The sequence below is a fragment of the Meles meles genome, chromosome 11 (assembly GCF_922984935.1).
Source record: "Meles meles chromosome 11, mMelMel3.1 paternal haplotype, whole genome shotgun sequence".
NCBI classification, from domain to species: Eukaryota; Metazoa; Chordata; class Mammalia; order Carnivora; family Mustelidae; genus Meles; species Meles meles.
This window is the reverse complement of record NC_060076.1, coordinates 63,689,668-63,710,647: the sequence shown is the minus strand read 5'-3', so window position 1 is coordinate 63,710,647 and position 20,980 is coordinate 63,689,668. Positions and strand designations below refer to the sequence as shown.

The following is a 20,980-nucleotide window of genomic DNA, read 5'->3' as shown; positions in this document are numbered from 1 at the left end:
GAAGTAGACATGAAGCTAAGGATGGTGCAGGAAGTGTTTATTGCTAGCTCACTCCCAGGCCTGAGGAAGACAGCCTTAGGAAAAGGCATACAGGGCTGCTCCCTGAACAATGGTCAGGGGAAGATTTTGAAGGGGCTGAGTTGGGGAAGGGAGTGCCCTCTTAGCACATAGGAGTTAGGAAACCGGTAGCTGGGTGTGGGGATGCGGCTGCCAGAACTCATATGCCTTATTTGCATGTTAAATTTCCTCCTCAGGCATGATTTTTATTTGTTTATTTTCAGTGTAATAGTATTCATTGTTTTTTTTTTTAAAGATTTTATTTATTTATCTGACAGAGATCACAAGCAGGCAGAGAAGCAGCAGAGAGAGAGAGAGGAGGAAGCAGGCTCCCCGCTGAGCAGAGAGCCTGATGCGGGGCTCGATCTCAGGACCCTGGGATCATGACCTGAGCCGAAGGCAGAGGCTTTAACCCACTGAGCCACCCAAGCGCCCCAGTATTCATTGTTTTTGCACCACACCCAGGGCTCCATGTAATATGTGCCCTTTTCTATTACCCACCACCTGCTTCCCCAACCTCCCATCGCCGCCCCCCCCCCGCCCCTTCAAAACCCTCAGGTTGTTTTTCAGAGTCCATAGTCTCTCATGGTTCATCTCCCCTTCCAATTTCTCTCAACTCCCTTCTCTCCATCTCCCCATGTCCTCCATGTTTTTTGTTATGCTCCACAAATAAGTGAAACCATATGATACTTGATCTCTCTGCTTGACTTATTTCGCTCAGCATAATCTCTTCCAGTCCCGTCCATGTGTCTCTGTCAAATAAATAAAAAAAAAATCTTAAAAAAAAAAGAAATAAAGGACATTGAATCAAAAAAAAAAAAAAAAAACCAAAACTAATAACGTACTATACAGTGGCTAACCGAACATAATAAAAAATCATATAAAAATAAATAAAAATATTTTGTGAGGAAAAATAAAGGGCGAATTAATACCTATTCTTCTAAAGCTGTTTCCAAAAACAGAAATGGAAGGAAAACTTCCAAACTCTTTCGATGAGGCCAGCATTACCTCTATCCCAAAAACACTAAAGACCCAGCAAAAAGGAGAATTACAAGCCAATGTCCCCCATGAACATGGATGCCAAAATTGTCACCGGGATACTAGCCAATAGAATCCAAAAGTACACTGAAAAGATTATGCACCAGGACCAAGTGGGATTCATTCCTGGGCTGCATCAGTGGTCCAACATTCACATATCAATCAACGTGATATGCTACATTATTCAAAGAAAAGACACCAACCATATGATCCTCTCAATTGGTGCAGAAAAAAGCATTTGACAAAGTACAGCATCTTTCTTGATTAATACTCTACAGAGTACAGGGACAGAGGGAACATACCTCAAAATCATAAATATACTTAGAGCCTACAGCAAGTATGATCCTCAACAGGGAAAAACTGAAAGCTTTTCCCATAAGGTCAGGAACATAACAGGGTTGTCCACTACTACCACTGTTGGTCAACATAGTACTGGAAGTCTAAGCGTCAGCAATCAGACAATGAAAAGAAATAAAAGCTATCCAAATCAGCAAAGTCACACTCTGACTCTTCACAAACAACATGATACTCTGTGGAAAGCCCAAAAGACTCCACCCCAAAACTGCTAAAACTTACACAAGAATTCAGGAAAGTGGCAGGAAACAAAATCAATGCATAGAAATCAGTGGCATTTCTATACACTAACAATGTGAGTGAAGGAAGAGAAATTAAAGAATTGATCCCATTTACAACTGCACCAAAAACCATAAGATACCTAGAAATAAACCTAACTGAAGAGGCAAAGATCTATACTCATGAAGAAACTGAGGAAGACACAGAGAAATGGAAAAAACATTTCCTGATCATGGATTAGAAGAACAAATATTATTCAAATGTCTAGGCTACCTAGACACATTCCTCCAAAGAAGACATACAAAAAGCTAAAAGACACATGAAAAAATATTCAATATCACTTGGCATCAGGGAAATACAAATCAAAGCCACAATGACTAGCACCTTACACCAGTCAGAATGTGTATAATCCACACATTCAATGGGCTACCTAGCGCCATCCATACATTCAATGCAATCCCTATCAAAATACCATCAACTTTTTTTCATAGAAAAGTACCCAAATAGCCACAGGAAAAGTTCAAAAAGAAAACCATAGGTGGTGGCATCACAATCCTGGACTTCAGGTTCTATTACAGAGCTATAATCTCAAGATAGTATGCTACTGGTACAAAACAGATTCAAACATCAATGGAACAGAAGAGAGAACCCAGAAATGGACCCTCAACTCTTGGTCAATTAACAAGGAAAGAACATCTAATGGAAAAAAGTCTCTTCAAAAAATGGTACTGGGAAAATTGGATAGCCACATGTAGAAGAATGAAACGAGACCATTTTTTTACACCATACACAAAGCTAAACTCAAAATGGATGAAAGACCTAAATGTGAGATAGGAATCCATGAAAATCCTAGAGGAGAACACAGGGAGCAACCTCTTTGACCTTGGCCATAGGAACTTTTTGCAAGATACAGCTCTAATGGCGAGGGAAACAAACAAAAGCAAAAATGAACTACTGGGACTTTAATCAAGATAAAAAGGTTTTGCACAGCAAAAGAAACAGTTGACAAAACCAAAAGACAACTGACAGATGGGAAAAGGTATGTGCTAAAGTTTTATTAGATAAAGGGTTAGTTACCCAAAATGTATAAAGAACTTACTAAACTCAACACCTAAAAAAACACCAACTGATCCAATCAAGAAATGGGCAGAAGACATGAACAGACATTCCTCCAAAGAAGACATCCAATGGCCAACAGACACATGGAAAAATGCTCAACATCACTTGGTATCAGGAAAATACAAATCAAAACCACAAGGAAATGCCACCTCACACCATGTAGAATGGCTAAAATTAATAAGTCAGGAAACAACAAATGTTGGTGAGGATGTAGAGAAAGGGGAACCCTCTTACACTGTTGGTAGGAATGCAAGCTGATACAGCCACTCTGGAGAACAGGATGGAGGTTCCTCAAGATATTAAAAATAGAGCTAAAAATAGATCCTGCAAATGCACTACTGGGTATTTACCCCAAAAATACAGATATAGTGAAAAGAAAGGGCCCATACACCCCAATGATCAAGGAGCAATGTTCACGATAGTCACACTGTGGAAGGAGTTGAGATACCCTTCAACAGATGAGTGGTGAAGAAGATGTGGTTCATATATACAATGGAATGTTATTCAACCATCAGAAAGGATGGATGCCCATCATCTGCATCAACATGGCTGGAACTGGAGGGGATTATGCTAAGTGAAATAAGTCAAGGAGAAAGACAATTTTCATATTGTTTCACTCTTATGTGGAATATAAACAATAGCATGGAGGACCATAGGGGAAGGTAGGGAAATCTAAAGGAAGAAAAATCAGAGAGGGAGATGAACCATGAAAAACTATGGACCCAGGAAACAAACTGAGGGTTTCAGAGGGGAGAAGGTGGGGGGATGGGGTAACAGGGTGCTGGGTATTAAGGAGGGCACATGTTGTGATGAGCACTGGTGTTATAAGCAACTAATGAATCACTGAACATTATATCAAAAACTGGGGGAAAACTGAGAGCTTTCCCTCTATGGTCAGGAACAAGACAGGGATGTCCAATCTCACTACTTTTATTCAACATAGTACTAGAAGTCCTAGCCACAGCAATCAGACAACAAAAAGAAATTAAAGGCATTCAGATCAGCAAGGAGTAAGTCAAACTTTTACTATTTGCAGTTAAGATGATACTATATATAGAAAACCCCAAAGACTCACTGATAAACTACTAGAACTGATAGACCAATTCAATGAAGTCACAGGACACAAAATCAACATACAGAAACCTGTTGTAGTTCTATAGGCCAGTAATGAAGCAGCAGAAAGAGAAATCAGGGAATCAGTTCCATTTACAACTGCACCAAAAACCATAAGACACCTAGGAATAAACCTAACCAAAGAGGTAAAAGACCTGTACTCTGAAAACGATAAAACAGTAGTGAAAGAAAGTGGAGATGACACAAAGAAATGGAGAGACATTCCATGCTCATGGAATGGAAGAACAAATATTGTTAAAATGTCTATACTACCCAAAACTATCTATAGGCTCAATGCAATCCCTATGAAAATAACACTGGCATTTTTCACAGAACTGGAACAAGGAACCCTAAGATTTGTATGGAATGAAAAGACCTCGAATAGCCAAAACAACCTTGAAAAAGAAAAGGAATGCTGGAGGCATCACAATTCCAGACCTTAAGCTATATTACAAAGCTGTAGTGATCAAGAGAGTATGGTACTGGCATAAAAACAGACACACAGATCAAAGGAACAAAAGAGAAAACCCAGAAATGAATCCACAATGATATGATCAATTAATCTCGATAGAGCAGGAAGGAATATTCAACGGAAAGAAGTCAAATCTCTTCAACAAATTGTGTTGGAAAAACTGGACAACATGCAAAAGAATGAAACTGGACCACATTCTTTACCATATACAAAAATAAACTTTAAATGGATTAAAGACCTAAATGCTGATACCTGAAAACCATAAAACTGCTAGAAGATAACATAGGCAGTAATTTCCTTGACATCAGCCATAGCAACTTCTTTCTAGAGATGTTTCCTGAGGCAAGGTAAACAAAAGGAAAAATATACTGTTAGGATTACATCAAAATAAAAAGCTCTGCAATGAAGGAAAACTGAAAGGCAACCTACAAAATGGGAAAAGATATTTGGAAATGACATAGCTGATAAAGGGTTAATATCCAAAATATATAAAGCACTTAAACTTTAACACCCAAAAAACAAACAATCCACTTTAAAAAATGGGCAGAAGACATGAATAAGACATTTTTTTTCCAAAGAAAATATCAAGATGGCCAACAGACACATGAAAAGATGCTCAGCATCAATGATCATTAGGGAAATGCAAATCAAAACTACAATGAGATATCACCTCACACCTGTCAGAATGGTTAAAATCAACAACACAAGAAACAACAGGTGTTGGTAAGGATGCGGAGAAAAGGGAACCCTCCTGCACTGTTGATGGGACTCAAACTGGTGCACCCTCTCTAGAACACAGTATGGAGGTTCCTGAAAAAGTTAAAAATACTCTGATCCAACAATTATTCTAGTAGGTATTTATTACCCTAAGTATACAAAAATACTAATTCAAAGGCATACATGCACCCTGATGTTTACACCAGCATTATCTATACTAGGCAAATTATGGAAACAGTCTAAGTGTTCACTGACTAATTTATGGATAAAGAAGATGTGGGGTGTATATATATATAAGGGAATATTACATAAAAAAGAAAGAAATCTTGCCATTTGCAGGGACATGGATGAAGCTAGAGAGTATTATGGTAAATGAAGTCAGTCAGTGAAAAAAATACAAATTCCATACGATTTACCCATATGTGGAATTTAAGAAACAAAACAAGCAAAGGGAAAAGAAAAAGAGAGAGATAAACCAAGAAACAGACTGTCAACCACAGAGAACAAACTGATAGTTACTAGAAGGGAGGTGGAGGGGGGAATGGGTAAAATAGCTGATGGGAATTGGGAGTGCACTTGTTGTGATGAGCACTGGGTGTTGTATGGAAGTGTTAAATCACTATATTGTACACCTGAAACTAATATTACATTGTATGTTAACTAACTGGAATTTAAAATAAAACTTAAAAAAAATTATGTATGGTTAAGCTATGCTATGCTTTAAGTACCGATAGGGGGGAAAAATGAAGTCAAGCTAGATTTTTCTCCTTCAAAATGTAAGGAAAAATAAAAACGTTTTCAAACCAAAAAATAAAAGTTCACTGAAAGACCTACATTATTAGAAATGCTAAAGAAAGTTCTTCAGGCAGTAGAAAAATGACACCAGATGGCATCACGGATCAGTACAAAGGAAGGCAGATTGTTGGGATGAGTAAATGTACAGATAAATTTAAAATACATTTCTTTCAGATGCCTGGGTGCTCAGTCGGTTAAGCATCTGCCTTTGGCTCAGGTCATGATCTCAGGGTCCTGGGATGGAGTTCGACATCAGGCTCCCTGCTCAGTGGGGAATCTGCTTCTCCCTCTCTTTCTGCCCCTCCCCCTGCTCCTTCTCTCTCTCTAACTAGCTCACTCTCAAATTTAAAAAAATACATTTTTCTCCTCATTCTTAAATTTCTTCAAAAGGTAACTATTTAAAGGACATACAATAACTGAGTATTGGGGTTTATAACATATTGTAGAAGTAAAATGACAACAACAGCACAAAGTATAAGAGGTAAACAGCAGTATACTGTGAAGTAGTATAAATTTGAAATTAAATATGGCAAGTTAAGCACATCTTGTAAAGCTTAGAGAAGTCACTAAAAAAAAAACTCAAATAATAATAGCTCATAAGCCAACAGTTGAGCTAAAAGGCAATATTAAACAATGTCAGAAATATTATCAGGGATAAAAAGAGACACTCATAAGGAGGATGTCAATCCATCAAAAAACCATAAGCATCATAAATACACATATGCATGCAATAGCAGACTTTCCAACTACTGAAACTCAATCTTTCAGAACTCAGAGTACAAAGAGACAAAGGTCCCTATGCTAAAATCAATTGTATTTCTATATATTAGCAAGAAAAAACTGTAAATTGAATTTTAAAAATGATTTACAGTTGCATCAAAAACATGAAAATATGTACAGGTACCAAATATACATATAACCAAATACGTGAGAAATGTAATCACTGAAAATTAAAAAATGGCACTGAAAGAAATTTACAATTATCCAGAAACTGACTGATAAATTCCATTCAATTTCAATCAAAATTTCCTCAGGCATTTTTTTTTGTAGGCATTTACAATATGATCTAAATCACACAGAAATTCTGAAGATGCTAGTGTAACCTAATAATTTTGAAAACAAAATACAAAACACAAAGCTGGAAGACTCATATTACAAAATTTCAAAGCTTACTATAAAGCTTATTAATCAAGTCACTGTATTATTGGCCTAAGGACAGACCTATAGATAAATGAAACAGAGTAAGAAGTCCAGAAAGACTCATAAATATATGTTCAACTGATATTTTTTTCAGAGATCATATTGCTTTTTTTAAAAAAAAAGATTGATTCATTTATCTGTTTGAGAGAGAGAGAGAAAGTGAGAGAGAACATGAGAGGGGACAAGGTGAGAGGGAGAACCAGACTCCCCACGGAGCTGGGAGCCCAATGCAGGACTTGATCCCAGGACTCCGGAATCATGACCTGAGCTGCAGGCTGTCGCGTAACCAACTGAGTCACCCAGGTGCCCAAGTTCAACTGATTTTCAATAAAGATGCAAATCTAACTTAGTAAGGAAAAAATAGTTTTTTTCAACAAATGATACTGGGGCAACGGACTATATGGGAAAAAAAAAAACAACAAAACTTTAACCTTTACTTTAAACCACACACAAAAATTAACTTCAAATGAATCATGGACCTAACCATGAAAAATAAAATTTAGAGGGGTGTCTGGGTAGCTCAGTCGCTTAATTGATTTTGGCTCAGGTCATGATCTGAAGATTGTGAGATCAAGCCCACGTGGGCTCTGGGTTGGGCACACAGCCAGCTTAAGGTTCTCTCTCTCTTCTCCCTTTGTATCCCACTCTCTCTCTCCCTGTCTAAATTAATAAATAAAACAAAATTTAGAAATTTCAGGGGGGAGGTGCCTGGGTGGCTCAGTGGGTTAAAGCCTCTGCTTTCAGCTCAGGTCATGATCTCAGGGTGCTGGGATCGAGCCCTGCATTCGGCTCTCTGCTCAGCGGGGAGCCTGCTTTCTCCTCTCTCTCTCTGCCTGCCTCTTTGCCTACTTGTGATCTTTGTCTGTCAAATAAATACATAAAATCTTAAAAAAAAAAAAAAAATTGGGGGGGGGGAATTCATAATCTTGGGTAAGCTAAGATTTCTTAGGTCATAAAAAGCACAAAACATTAAAACCAAAGAATAAACCTGAAGCTAAAATGTTCTATTTCTTTTTTTTTTTTAAAGATTTTATTTATTTATTTGACAGCGAGAGAGAGAGAGAGAGAGAGAGAGATAACAAGTAGGCAGAGAGGCAGGCAGAGAGAGAGAGAGAGGGAAGCAGGCTCCCTGCCGAGCAGAGAGCCCGATGCGGGACTCGATCCCAAGACCCTGAGATCATGACCTGAGCCGAAGGCAGCAGCCTAACCCACTGAGCCACCCAGGCGCCCTAAAATGTTCTATTTCTTAAAAAACACTGAGAATGAAAAGTCAAGCAAAGATCAGCAGAAAATATCTGCAATGTACATATATTTGATAAATATAATATATAATTTATATATAAAATATAATATTAAAAGAATTCTTAAAATTCAATAATAAAATGTGCAGGAATGACAAAGTGAGGACAGTGGTTTCTTCTGGGGACAAAGAAGCAATCTAGGGAATCCTGTTTTAACTATATTAATTTCTTTAAAAATTGCTGATTAGTGGGTACATGGACTTCTATTATAATTTTATTCTTCGTTTCATGTTTAAAATACTTATAATTTAAAAATGAAAAGTTAATACTAAACCCAAAGAGAAAGTTTAATTCATAGTACTCCATGAAATTATCGTAGTCACTAAGACACTTAATGGTGGATTTTTGCCCATATCTTATTCACCTATGTTTATTTGACATTAAGCCCAAGGACACACAAACATGTAAAACTGAAGAAAAGAAAAAGTTTCAGTTAGATTTCTAGTTTCCTGCTATCCATTCCTACTTGGATGCTTAAATGTTTCTCCATCACTTCAAACAACTTACTATAAAGAATTCACTGATCTTTCTTCATATGAGGATTCAGGTTCTTCTGTTTTATTAGTTCTATCATATTACAAGTCAAAAGGAGAGCATATTAGTTAGGAGCACAAGTTCTAGAGCCAAAATGCCTGGCTTCAAATCTTGACTACCACTCAAAAACTGCCTGATCTTGGGCAAGTTAATTAATCTCTCTGTGCTTCAGGATAAATGTTAAATACATATAAGGTACTTAGAGCCAAACCTGGCAAATAATCATGTTCAATAAATGTTAACTATTCTTTTTTATATTCTTATTGCTGCTATAACTATTATTACAACTATGTTCTAACTTATCTTTGCCTCTTCCTTTGTTATCCCTTAGTATTCAAGGAAGGCACTTAGTCTTGTTACTTGTTCCCAGAACAATCTGACTTCTCTCTCCCTATTTCTGGTCATCAGTAGCGAAGATCTAGACTACTACAGCCTTCTTCCTATAAGCCTTCCTTTTCTTCATTTCCTCTCCATTCCAAGCTATTATCTACTACTTCAGATTAATCTTTTATCCCTTTTCATAAAATCCACTTTCCTTTAACAGGAGAAGCTCTATGAGGTTTTATAGAAGGAAAAAAAAAAGTATTTCACAGTGGGTTATGAATTAATCACTCGAATAAAAACTATGGCAGAAGAAAGTCTTAAGATTGATTTTTAATGATACAAATATAAAAGCAAGCAAAATTTATTACTCTGAAAATAACAATGACATTATAAATTATCTTTGAGTAGCATTAGCAGTTCCCTATTACAACAGCAATCACTCCTAATATATTTTGAGTTTGAGATTTGATTTATTATGAAAATCACCAGTCTTTTTTAAGTAATCACCCCTTTGGGCCCTAGTCTCTTTTGTTATAAATAAAATGTTATACAAATGCCATTAATCTATGCTCCCAGACCCTAGAAGGCAACACTAAGCACAACATTCTTTCCTGATGAGCCCAGGGTAGGCTGAGTTATCCAGAAAATTAATACCAATGGATAAACTAGCAGAGGTGAACCTATGTGTCATTTTGAACTGCATAATCTTCGGAGTTTCTCCTAATTTTAAAGGTCTGTGAATCTACTCTAATGCTATACAAATCTATATAAAACTCTTCTAATTTAAAATTTGATAATACTTCTATTTTCATTTATAATTCATTTGATATACTTCTAGAAATCTAGAAAGCATTCTGAAATCTTTCATAAAAATTTGTGTTTAGCTTCAAAGTAATTTGGTTTGAAATTTAAAACTATTTTTAAACAAATTTCACTGTGGTATTTCATTATGATTTCATACTTGAGTGACAATGCATTTACGATACTACTAAAATAAGGGCCCAAAATTTGATACGGGCACACAAAAGTTATACAGCTACTCTTTGAAAAGTACTTCCTAGAAATTTGAAAATGACTTTTTTTTTTTTTGTAACATTTACCTTTTTTCTTCTTTTGCTCTCAGCTGTTCTTCCTGTCTCAAAACTTGAACCATTATAGATTCAAAAACTCCACTTGTCAAGCCTGCCAAACTTCGTGGTGTTGACCGACGCCTTGTTGAGGTACATGCAGTTTCCTTCTCATCCTCCAATCCATAATAGCCTCTAGATGTAACTGCTATCGTTGTCTTTTCTCTCAAGTGCCTTGGAGAAGAATAAGTCAATTCATAAGGTCAAATCTTCTGGGTAAGCAATAAACGCTCTTAAACCAGCATCTTAAGAATAATCTCTTTTGCTAACTATATAGAAAGTATATAGTTAAACCTTACTTAGCTATGCTCCAAATTTTAATCTGTCCTTCATTAATTTCTAATTTTCCTTACCCATTATAAAATTATTCTGAATGACAGACCCTTCACTACATGTGAGAAATACGTAAATCTTGGGGTACCTGGGTGGCTCAGTTGGGTGGGCATCTGACTTCAGCTCAAGTCATGATATTGGGGTCCTGGGATCAAGTCCCAGGTCAGGCTCCCCGCTCAGCAGGGAGTCTGCTCTTCCCTCTACCTCTACCTTTGTCCCTCCCCTCTGCTCATGCTCCCTCTTTTTTTTCTCTCAAATAAATAAATTAAAGAAAAAAGAAATACATGAATCTTTCACATTAAAATTAAGGATTAAAAACACTATCACTTTAATGGGCAAAAAAGTTTACAATTTGCAAAATTAAATGCAGCTTATCCTTTTCGTACTACCTGTCATTGGTATAGGAAAAGGCACAATACTACAAAAACATTTTGGGAGAGAATATTCATGGTACATACATGCTTTGAAGAAATTATAAGCAAATGAAACATTACAATGTATTAAATACTATGATATATAAGTACAGATTTGGAAACCTGACTAACCTATAAAAAGAATCTAGGAATCAAAATTCCATTTTCAATGTCACACGAATGTCTCCCTAACCTATAATATTCTATTAATGCACGAATATACTACTCTAATACTTGAAAACACTGATAAAAAAGTTTCTCAGCATTTTAATTATCTATAAATCCCCTTGATGAATTTGAAATAATTGATTAAAACCATTTACACTGGAAAAAGAAACATTTATCTTATCAAGTTTTAAAGTCAAAATTAAAACGTGACTTCTGAACTTTTATCTATAAAAACGGCTAATTATAAAAAGCATCAGGGAAAATATCTCCTCTTCTACCTCTGTGAAATATGCCAGAGTCTCTGAAGGCTTTGAACATGTTGTTATTTCTACAATGGCAAAATCAAGTCAATACCCCCAGCAAGCATTCAATATGCTGGATGAATTCTAAGTAAATTAAAAGTTGATCCTGTAATCAAATTTTCCTGCTTTCCTAAAGGCTTTAATACAAAGCAGGCCAAGGTTCAACGAAACAAAACTTTATGGCATGAAATACAATCAAATGCCTTTCCATCCTGGACCTTGTTCATAATAGTTTATTACTGTAAGAAGAACTTTTATAACAATCTTAGTCTCAGGCCATCTGGAGCAAGGTTCTACTGAACTACGGTACTATTTTATGTCTTCTTTGTTGTAAGGAAACGTAACTGATTCAGCTTCAAGTAGGGCATGAACTTTAAATGTTCAAGTAATCCTGAAGAATTTGGGCTAATCTCGCCATACTGTTTCAGGCTGTGATTATTTTATGCACAATAGCACAGGTCTGTCTGATGGCTAATTGGGCCAAAAGGAATGTCGGCCAGAAGCAATATGGGCCAAAATATATGAAGATGATTCGCAATAACAGATACTGAATGGGTATACTTGGGTTCATTTTACTGGTGAACTAACTAGTTCTATAATTTTAATTACTTCCTCATTAATACTGATGGAAGAGAACATTAATGAACAATATTGCATTGAAACATGATGACATCTCAAAGGTCACAGTATATGCAGAGCATTGGGGATAAAAGTTGAAGGAAACAGGAAGTCACATGGCTAAATTATTATGTAACCAAAGCAGAAACTACATTTTATCCTTTAATTTCAATCTTACAAGTAGAGAGGATGAAATTATATAAACTATTTTTAAACAGTATTTTCTCAGAACAAAGACCAAAGAGAAATTAATATCCTTTATTACTCATCAGAAAAAATGTATATACTTTGATATTTATCATTCATAATTAAAATATAAGAAGGAAAACTATGCAGTCTCTTTCATATAAAGGTATAAAAATTAAAAAGTGTAAAGATTACTCAGTGTTGGGGAGAATCTAGAAAAGAAAAATGTTCACAGAACATTATTGAATATGTAAAATTGTAACATTTTTGGAAGTCAATTTGGTAATAATCATTAAGATTTAATGTACTCAAATCCTTTGACCCATCATGGTCCTGGGAATTTACCCTACAGACATATCTCCACAACTGTGAGCAATCTCTCTCTCTCTCTCTCATACACATACACATTGTTATTGAAAAAGAACAACCTGTAAACATAAACAACATGGAATAACATCCATCCATTAAAAGGAATTAGGAAGTCTGTATGTACTCACTATAAAAGATGTCCATATTACACTGCTGGATGGAAAAGTTTCTGAATATACCTTCTAACCCAAAAGTAATTATATATATGTATATGTAAACATACACATGGCACCAAGTAGTATGTATGTTTGTGTACAAGTTCAAACTCTCACCTAGACTATTGCAACCTCTTCATGACTAGGGCAACCTGGCTTCTGTTTCTTGGTTTGTTTTTTTTTTTAACTTTATTTTATTTTTTCAGTGTTCCAAGATTCATTGTTTATGCATCACACACAGTGCTCCATGCAATACGTGCCTTCCTTAATACCTACCATCAGACTCACCCCACCCCTCCAAAACCCTCAGGTTTGTTTCTGAGTCCACCCCTCCAAAACCCTCAGGTTTGTTTCTCAGAGTCCACAGTCTCTCACGGTTCATCTCCCTGGCTTCTATTTCTTATCTCCTTGCAGCAACCCAGGTCATTCTTTTAACAGGTAATTGGATCATGTCATTCCTTTGCTCTGTCTTGTCCAAAACCTTTCAGTTACACTTAAAATAAAAAATTTTGAAGGCCTAAAAGATCTAGTGTAATATGACCCACATCTACCTCTCTAGACCTCATTTTCTAGCACTCTGCTCATCATAGCTCTTTGTGTTCTGGCCACAAAAGTCTCTGAATTATTCTCACTCACAGTAATATCAGCTTTGCCCTTGATCATCCTTGTCCTCATATAAAGAACTCTTCCCCCCAATATCTGCATAGCTAGGCATTATCACTTGATCCAAATCTGTTCAAGTGTCAGCATACCTGAGAGGACTTCCCTGACCATCATAACTAGTAAAGGGTGCCCTGTCACTCTTTGTTCCCTTATCCATTTCTTTTTTTTCCTGTTTATCATTAAATTATATTGTATAATTATCTATTTATTTGGTAACTTTCCATCTCACCAGAATGAAAGCTCCAGGAAGATAAGGATTTTGTTTTGTTAATAGATGTAGCTTCAGAGCATCAAACACAAGCATGTGCATGCACGAGTGTGGTATTTGTAAATTTACATACATAAAATTTAAGTTGAAAAATTCCTATTAAGCATTTGTTACTAACTATTTGGGCTTCATTTATCAGAAAATAAAATGCAATAAGACAAAAATAAGTAAGTCTTACCTCCAAATAAGAATTGTCAGACAATCAATAAACAATTAAAATAATACACTAAAATAACTCTCCCTTTCTAAAATTCAAGCTTTTCCTGTGCCTATTCTGAAAATTATTTTATAAAATCAGTCTGACAATAGTTTGAAAATAACAGATTGCTAACTATAAACAAAAGCTAAGCAATTATTACAGTTGACTCCTTGAGTTTGTTAATTTTTTTTAAAGCATGAAAGGTCTTTTCTGTGTTAATACATTCCAAATTTCAGAATTCAGAGGCTTAATTCTGTTTCAAATTATTAAAGGAAGTAGTAAAGAAGTCAACTGACATTAAGCTTTACTTATGGTTAATATATGTACTAATACCACCCTCCCCCACTAAAACCATTATTATATGATTTTGTTTTTGTTATCAAAACAATATAAATGCTTACCTATAAAAATTGTATCTGTATAATTAAAACTTGGAAACACTTATCCAATCTGCTTAAAAATATTCTAAATAAAGAGTTTCAGTCATTTTTTTTTAACCTATTTACTTAAAAAAAAATTTAAATCTAACTACAGCCCTCAGGATCCTGGGAAGATAAACTAAAAAGGAGGTGTTTAATGAAGAGACTAAGGAAAACTAGAAAGGGACAGTGAAGTACTCTTGGGTTAGCTAGGGAACTATCATCACTCTATGCCCAAAAGAGGAAAGAGAAGGGTTAATTACTGGAACAAAGAAAGCTATAATTATAGAAGAGAGCCAAATAATTATGGAGCACAGTTACTCACAATCTGTAGCCCAGGAAAAGAGAAAATTGTTAGAATATCCCAACCCTCTCTGTCCTCCTATCAGTGCCTCCCACTGACTGAATCCAATCACAAGCCAGACCACAAGGCAGAACCAGCTAATGCTGTACTTAGAAATCAGCCTCATAGGGCACAGAGCACACTGCACAAAGACGGAGATAGATTTGGAGGGATAAATGAAAATTATCCAGTAAAATAAACCTTGGTATCAGTCTTCAAGAGCAACTAATTGAAATTAGGGAAGACAACTCTACCAGTGAATTTCAATAAAAACTTTTGCCTGTTTGAGTGGTGCCTAGGTGGCTCAGTCAGTTAAGCATCTGCCTCAGGTCATGATCTCAGGGTCCTGAGATCCAGCCCCACGCCCAGCTCCCTGCTCAGTGGGGAGTCTGCTGATCCTCCTCCCTGTTCATACACTCTCACTCGTGCTCTCTCTCTCAAATAAATAAATAAGTAAATCTTAAAAAGAAAATTTTTTTGGTCTGTTTGATAAGCATCATGATAGTCAGCCCAGCCTATAGTGCCCTTCCATCTGGATTTATCCATTTTTATGAGCTTTGAACTATAATAGTCATTAAACCCAAGTACCAAAATAAACTTAACATAAAGCTCTATAACCAAAATTTTCAAAACTAGTGAAGTATCACAATGTCCTTGCCCACACTAATGTTTTATAACATTAATGTTAAAACTTATCTTTAAAATATGTGTAATCTTGGGGCGCCTGGGTGGCTCAGTGGGTTGAGCCGCTGCCTTCGGCTCAGGTCATGATCTCAGGGTGGGTCCTGGGATCGAGTCCCGCATCGGGCTCTCTGCTCAGTGGCGAGCCTGCTTCCCTCTCTCTCTCTCTGCCTGCCTCTCTGTCTACTTGTGACCTCTCTCTGTCAAATAAATAAATAAAATTTAAAAAATAAATAAATAAAATAAAATAAAATATGTGTAATCTCTCATGTTTAAGTATCTAGATTGTAACATTTTAACAAATGTTTTAATAAAACATAACAGTACAGAATGATTGATAAATATAGATACATTGAGGGCACATATTCAAAATATTTTCTGATCTTGGGAAAACAGATCACAAAAGTTTGGAAACCATTGCTCAGATTCAGCTGTATCAAATACCCAAAAGAATTTTCAGAAAAAATAAGTATTTCTGCATTTACTAAACTATGAAATTTCTCACTTGATATTCTTTACATTCTATTCTCCCAGTTGTTACTTCTTCCCCCGCATTTTTAAAAGAAAGATTTATTTACTCGTTTTAGAGAAAGAGAATGAGCATTGGGTGAGGAGGCAGAGGGAGCCTCAAGCAGACTCCTCACCGAGTGCAGGTCTCACAACCACGAAATCACAACCTCACCAAAACCAAGAGTCCCACACTTAACCAACTACTCCACCCAAGCAGCACTCCCACCCTATTTTTAACTCATTGCATCATCGAAACCTCCAATCCCTTATTTGATTGCTTCATTTGCTCTAGTAAAATTTAAGTCTCTTTTAGCTATTCACATAGACAAGTAGTTGGGACCCATCATACATGACAATGACAAAGCTCTTCTCTCTTGACCAATTATCTGTCTCAGGCATTCCACTTCTTTCTTGCATCTCAGCCAAAAACTCCTATTCCTAATACCTCCACTACTAGTACTGCAGGAAAAATCACCACCTTGTACTGTTGCCTGTGTAACCTAAATTCAATTCAACCCCACCTAAGAGAACTTTTTAAAGGAGGTCAATTCCCTCAATGGTACTCCGTAACAGCAATTTCAAAACATAATGAATATTCAAACGCTTCACTCCATCATAAATTAGTAGCTGACATTCCCCACCACTTGTGTATTTTTTTTTTCTTTAATTAGGCTCCACACTCAGCATAGAGCCCAACACAGGGCTTAAACTCACAACCCTGAGATCAAGACCTCAGCTGACATTAAGAGTCAGACACAAACAACTGAGCCACCCAGACAGCCTAAAAAACTGGTAGTTTTATGGAAGAGCTCCCATTTCCTGTTTCTCAGAGAACAAAATTATCTAAATACTACTTTAAACTGCACTGAAAAAATATGCTTCTCATTCTCTTACCAAAGCTAATCCCACCACTTTTTCTAAATTTTCATATCATTTATTATCTTCTGCAATTTCAACCTCTACATGCTAATTGTCTTTAGCATACAAATATGTAATGTAAAAGTTTATTTTAAAAACAGACCATAGCCGTAGGTGGCTCAGTCAGTTAAGCATCAGACTCTTGGTTTTAGCTCAGGTCATGATCTCAGGGTATGAGATGAAGCCCCTAGACTGAGATTTCTCTCTCCCACTGCCCCTCACCTTGCCTGCACATGCTCTCTCTGTAAAATAAATAAAATTGTTAAATAAATTATTAAAAAAAAAAACCTTTCCCCTTATAAAGAGTGACATCGAAATTCCTGGTCCATTTCATGTTTCATTCACACCCCAATCTGGCATTTGCCTGCACTTACACTACTAAAATCACTCTTTCCAGATGATCTCCTATTTTAAATTTCAAATAATCTTTAAGTTTTTTTATTTGAATTCCACTATAGTTAACATACATCAGTATATTAATCTCAGGTGTACAAAATAGTGATTCAACAATTCCATATATTACTCAGTGCTCATTATCATAAGCGTACTCTGTAATCCCCATCCCATATTTCATCCATTCCCCCACCCACCTTCCTCATGATAACCATCAGTTTCTTCTCTATAGTTAAGATCTGTTTCTTGGTTTGTCTCCTTTTGCTTGTTTTGTTTCTTAAATTCCACATATGAATGAAATCACACAGTATGTGTCTTCTTCTGACTTATTTCACTTACCATTGTACTCTCTAGCTTCATCCACATGATTGCAAATGACAAGACTTCATTCGTTTTTATGGCTGAACAATACTCCATTGTAGAGCTACACTACTATTTCTTTAATCATTCTTCGGTTGACGGATACTTGGGTTTCTTCCATAATTTAGCTATTGTAGATAATGCTGATATAAACATCAGGATGCAGGTATCCCTTTTAATTACTGTTCTTGGGTATTCTTTGGGTATTCTTTGGATAAATACCCAGTAGTGCAATCACTGGATCACAGTCATTTTATTTTTAACTTTTTGAGGAAACTCCATATTGTTTTCCACAGTGCCTGCACCAGTTTGCATTCCCACCAACAGTGTACAAGTGTTCCTTTTTTCCACATCCTTACCAACACATATTTCTTGTGTTGTTGATTTTAGCCATTCTGACAGTTGTGAGATGATATCTCATTGTAGTTCTGATTCACATTTCCCTGATAATCAGTAATGTTGAGCATCTTTTCATGTATCTGTTGGCCACCTGGATACCTTCTTTGGAGAAATGTCTGCTCATGTCTTCCCCAGTTTTTAACTGGATTATTTATTTTTGGTGTTGAGTTTCATAAACTTTTTATATATTTCTAATACAAACCTTTTATCAGATATGTCATTTCCAAATATCTTCTCCCATACTGCAGGTTTCCTTTTAGTTTTATTGATGGGAGTTTCCTTTGTCGTACAGAAGATTTTTATTTTGATACAGTCCCAAAGGTGTATTTCTCATTTCAATTTTTTGACAATTTTCTATTTTATCTGAATCTTCTTCAATGCTTGGCAGAGTATTTATAGCATATGGAAAGAAGTTAATAAATTTTAACTATTAGAAAAAATTTAAACTGCTATTAAAAAATTAAAATAGATCTCAGTTATTTTAGTCTATACACTCTTGCCATGATACTTTTTTTTAAGATAGAGAGGGAGAGAGAAAGAGAGAGAGCACACAAGCAGGGGGAGTAGCAGGCAGAGGGAAAGGGAGAAGAAGGCTCCTTGCTCAGCAGGGAGCCTGATGTGGGGCTCCATTCCAGGACCCTGGGATCATGACCTGAATAGAAGGCAGACGCTTCACCGACTGAGCCACCCAGGCACCAGCCACGATACCTGCTTCAAAATAAGACTTAAATATAACTAATAACCTCTGACTTAAATCTCACTACCAAACAAATTCCCTACCAGAATTAGTAATTAGAAGAAATTACTAAAGTACTGGCAATTGCACCATAATCAGGGATTCAGATAAACTGGAGGACATAAATGGTTTCTCACACTTGTTCAGTACTCTGTGGATCATCATTTAATTGTTTCTCAAAATCTTTTATTCAACATGTAATTTGTTTGAGATTATGTTCTTATAATTACATTATACATACAGATTTGGTATAAAAACTAAACTGTCAAACTAACCATAGCCAGTTATGCCAATATGTGTTTGCAGCCTATTAATTATATTTGCCATGTTTTATTTTTTTGTTTACTGGCAAACAAAACTGTTGAAAATATCTTGCCAGACAGAGTAACTTATATTGGTAGAAAATTCTGGGGTGCCTGGGTATCACAGTGGTTAAGCCTCTGCTTTCGGCTCAGGTCATGGTCTCAGGGGCCTGGGACCCAGCCTCCCATCAGGCTCTCTGCTCAGCAGGGAGCCTGCTTCCCCTTCTCCCTCTCTGTCTGCCTCTCTGCCTACTTGTGATCTCTCTGTCAAATAAATAAATAGAATTTTTTAAATAAATAGGTAGAATTCTGTATTGTATGTAAATTTTTTTCCTCTGTGAACTGGGAGAAGACTGAAATTTTTAAATTAAAGAAACCACCCATGTGCAACCTAACATTATTTAGATATTTAAATACAGCATCTTATCTAAATTATTTGGCAAAAAGAAAGTGCTGTCTTTCTCTTCTTTCTAGCATTACTCTTGGATTTCTGCTTAATGTAAACCAACTTTTTCCAGTTATATTTCTATATAATCCTCCGCCAAACCTGCAACTTAAGAGAATAAAATCAAATGCAAAATTAAAACTAAAAGAAGCCAAAAATTAAGGTATAGAAAAAGATCAAATTGACATTAATTTTCTTTTCTAATTCTCTAGCTCACAAGCTTTTAATAACTCATGAATCTGGAATATCAAACTCTTTATTAGTGTAGCATATTAGGCCCTATGTGATCTGGCTCCATAATCTGTTCCTCGCCCCCTAACACCTGTCACTGCTTTTCTATACATAACTACACTCTAGCCAAAGTATTCCCTAGCTATATACAGTGGCTTTTTTTGCCTTTGCACTTTTGAATATTCTTCTCTTGTTGCCTGAATGATCTTTATATCAACTTAGTTTATCAACGCCTATCTTTCCATATTCATCTTTGAATCCCTCTATAGTGCCCTATCAAATAATATGCAAGGAAAATACATGCTGAATATAATTAACTGTCTTATTATATTAACCACATACTACTTTCTATTATGCTTTTAAATACAGTATCCATCCTTTAAGGGAAGATATGGTTATCTGCATTAAACTTAATCATTACCTATTGAGCTTCTCTGCACAAGAACAGCCAACTTCTAGATATACAAAAATGCATAAGACAGTCTTAAAATTTAATGACTCAAATATATATGGAAACAGACAACTTCAATATCATGGTATTCAAAAACTTTAATACAAACCATATGATTCCGAAAGGTGTATCCTGTAAGAACAGAGGAGTACACCTACCCCATGATGAAAAGAAGAGGAAGGAAGAGATGGGCAAAGAAGTTTTCTTGAGATGACAATTGTGTTGTGTCTTTAAAAACACGGAGGAATTTGACTTGATATAATGAAACATTTCTTTGATCTTTTTTTACATGCTCATCTATTTCATTAATTCAGGAATTACCAACAACTAATATGTACACCCTAAACCCTGAAGATGCAATGATGGATAAAACATATTCTCTGCCCTCTTGGAAAGCACAATAAGATAGAACCAGATATATCCCTAAATTTTCTTACATGCTATAAACAGATACAAAACTAAGAATCACAAAGTACTGAGGAAAAAGCAATTAATTCTGTATCAGGCTTCAGAAAAACTAAAATAGACATTTCCCTAGAAAAACTAAAATATACACACAAACACACACACTTTTGCATACTCTATGGAGGGAGGGGGGGTTGTGTAGAATTCCAGTTAAAAACTTCAAACTTTATAAAGGCTTGGAACTCATACTAAATTACAGAAAGAGAAACACAAAATTTAAGTATCAACCAAAAGAGTATGAGGTCAACTAACATAATACTTTATCTGATATAGTGCAGAGCAA

At 35.8% G+C, this 20,980-nt stretch overlaps 1 protein-coding gene across 4 annotated transcripts in view; it reads right to left on the bottom strand.

Annotated features, from left to right (window-relative positions):
* KIAA2026 (KIAA2026 ortholog) overlaps positions 1-20,980 on the bottom strand; it is a 144,373-nt gene that overhangs the window by 113,889 nt on the left and 9,504 nt on the right. For 3 of the 4 annotated variants that reach the window (XM_046022143.1, XM_046022144.1, XM_046022145.1), the window contains exon 2: positions 10,344-10,544. In XM_046022143.1, coding sequence (XP_045878099.1) covers positions 10,344-10,544 — 201 coding nt within the window. Of the gene's footprint in view, positions 1-10,343; positions 10,545-17,647; positions 17,983-20,980 lie in introns of those variants that run through there. The other variant, XM_046022146.1, reaches the window with a different exon arrangement.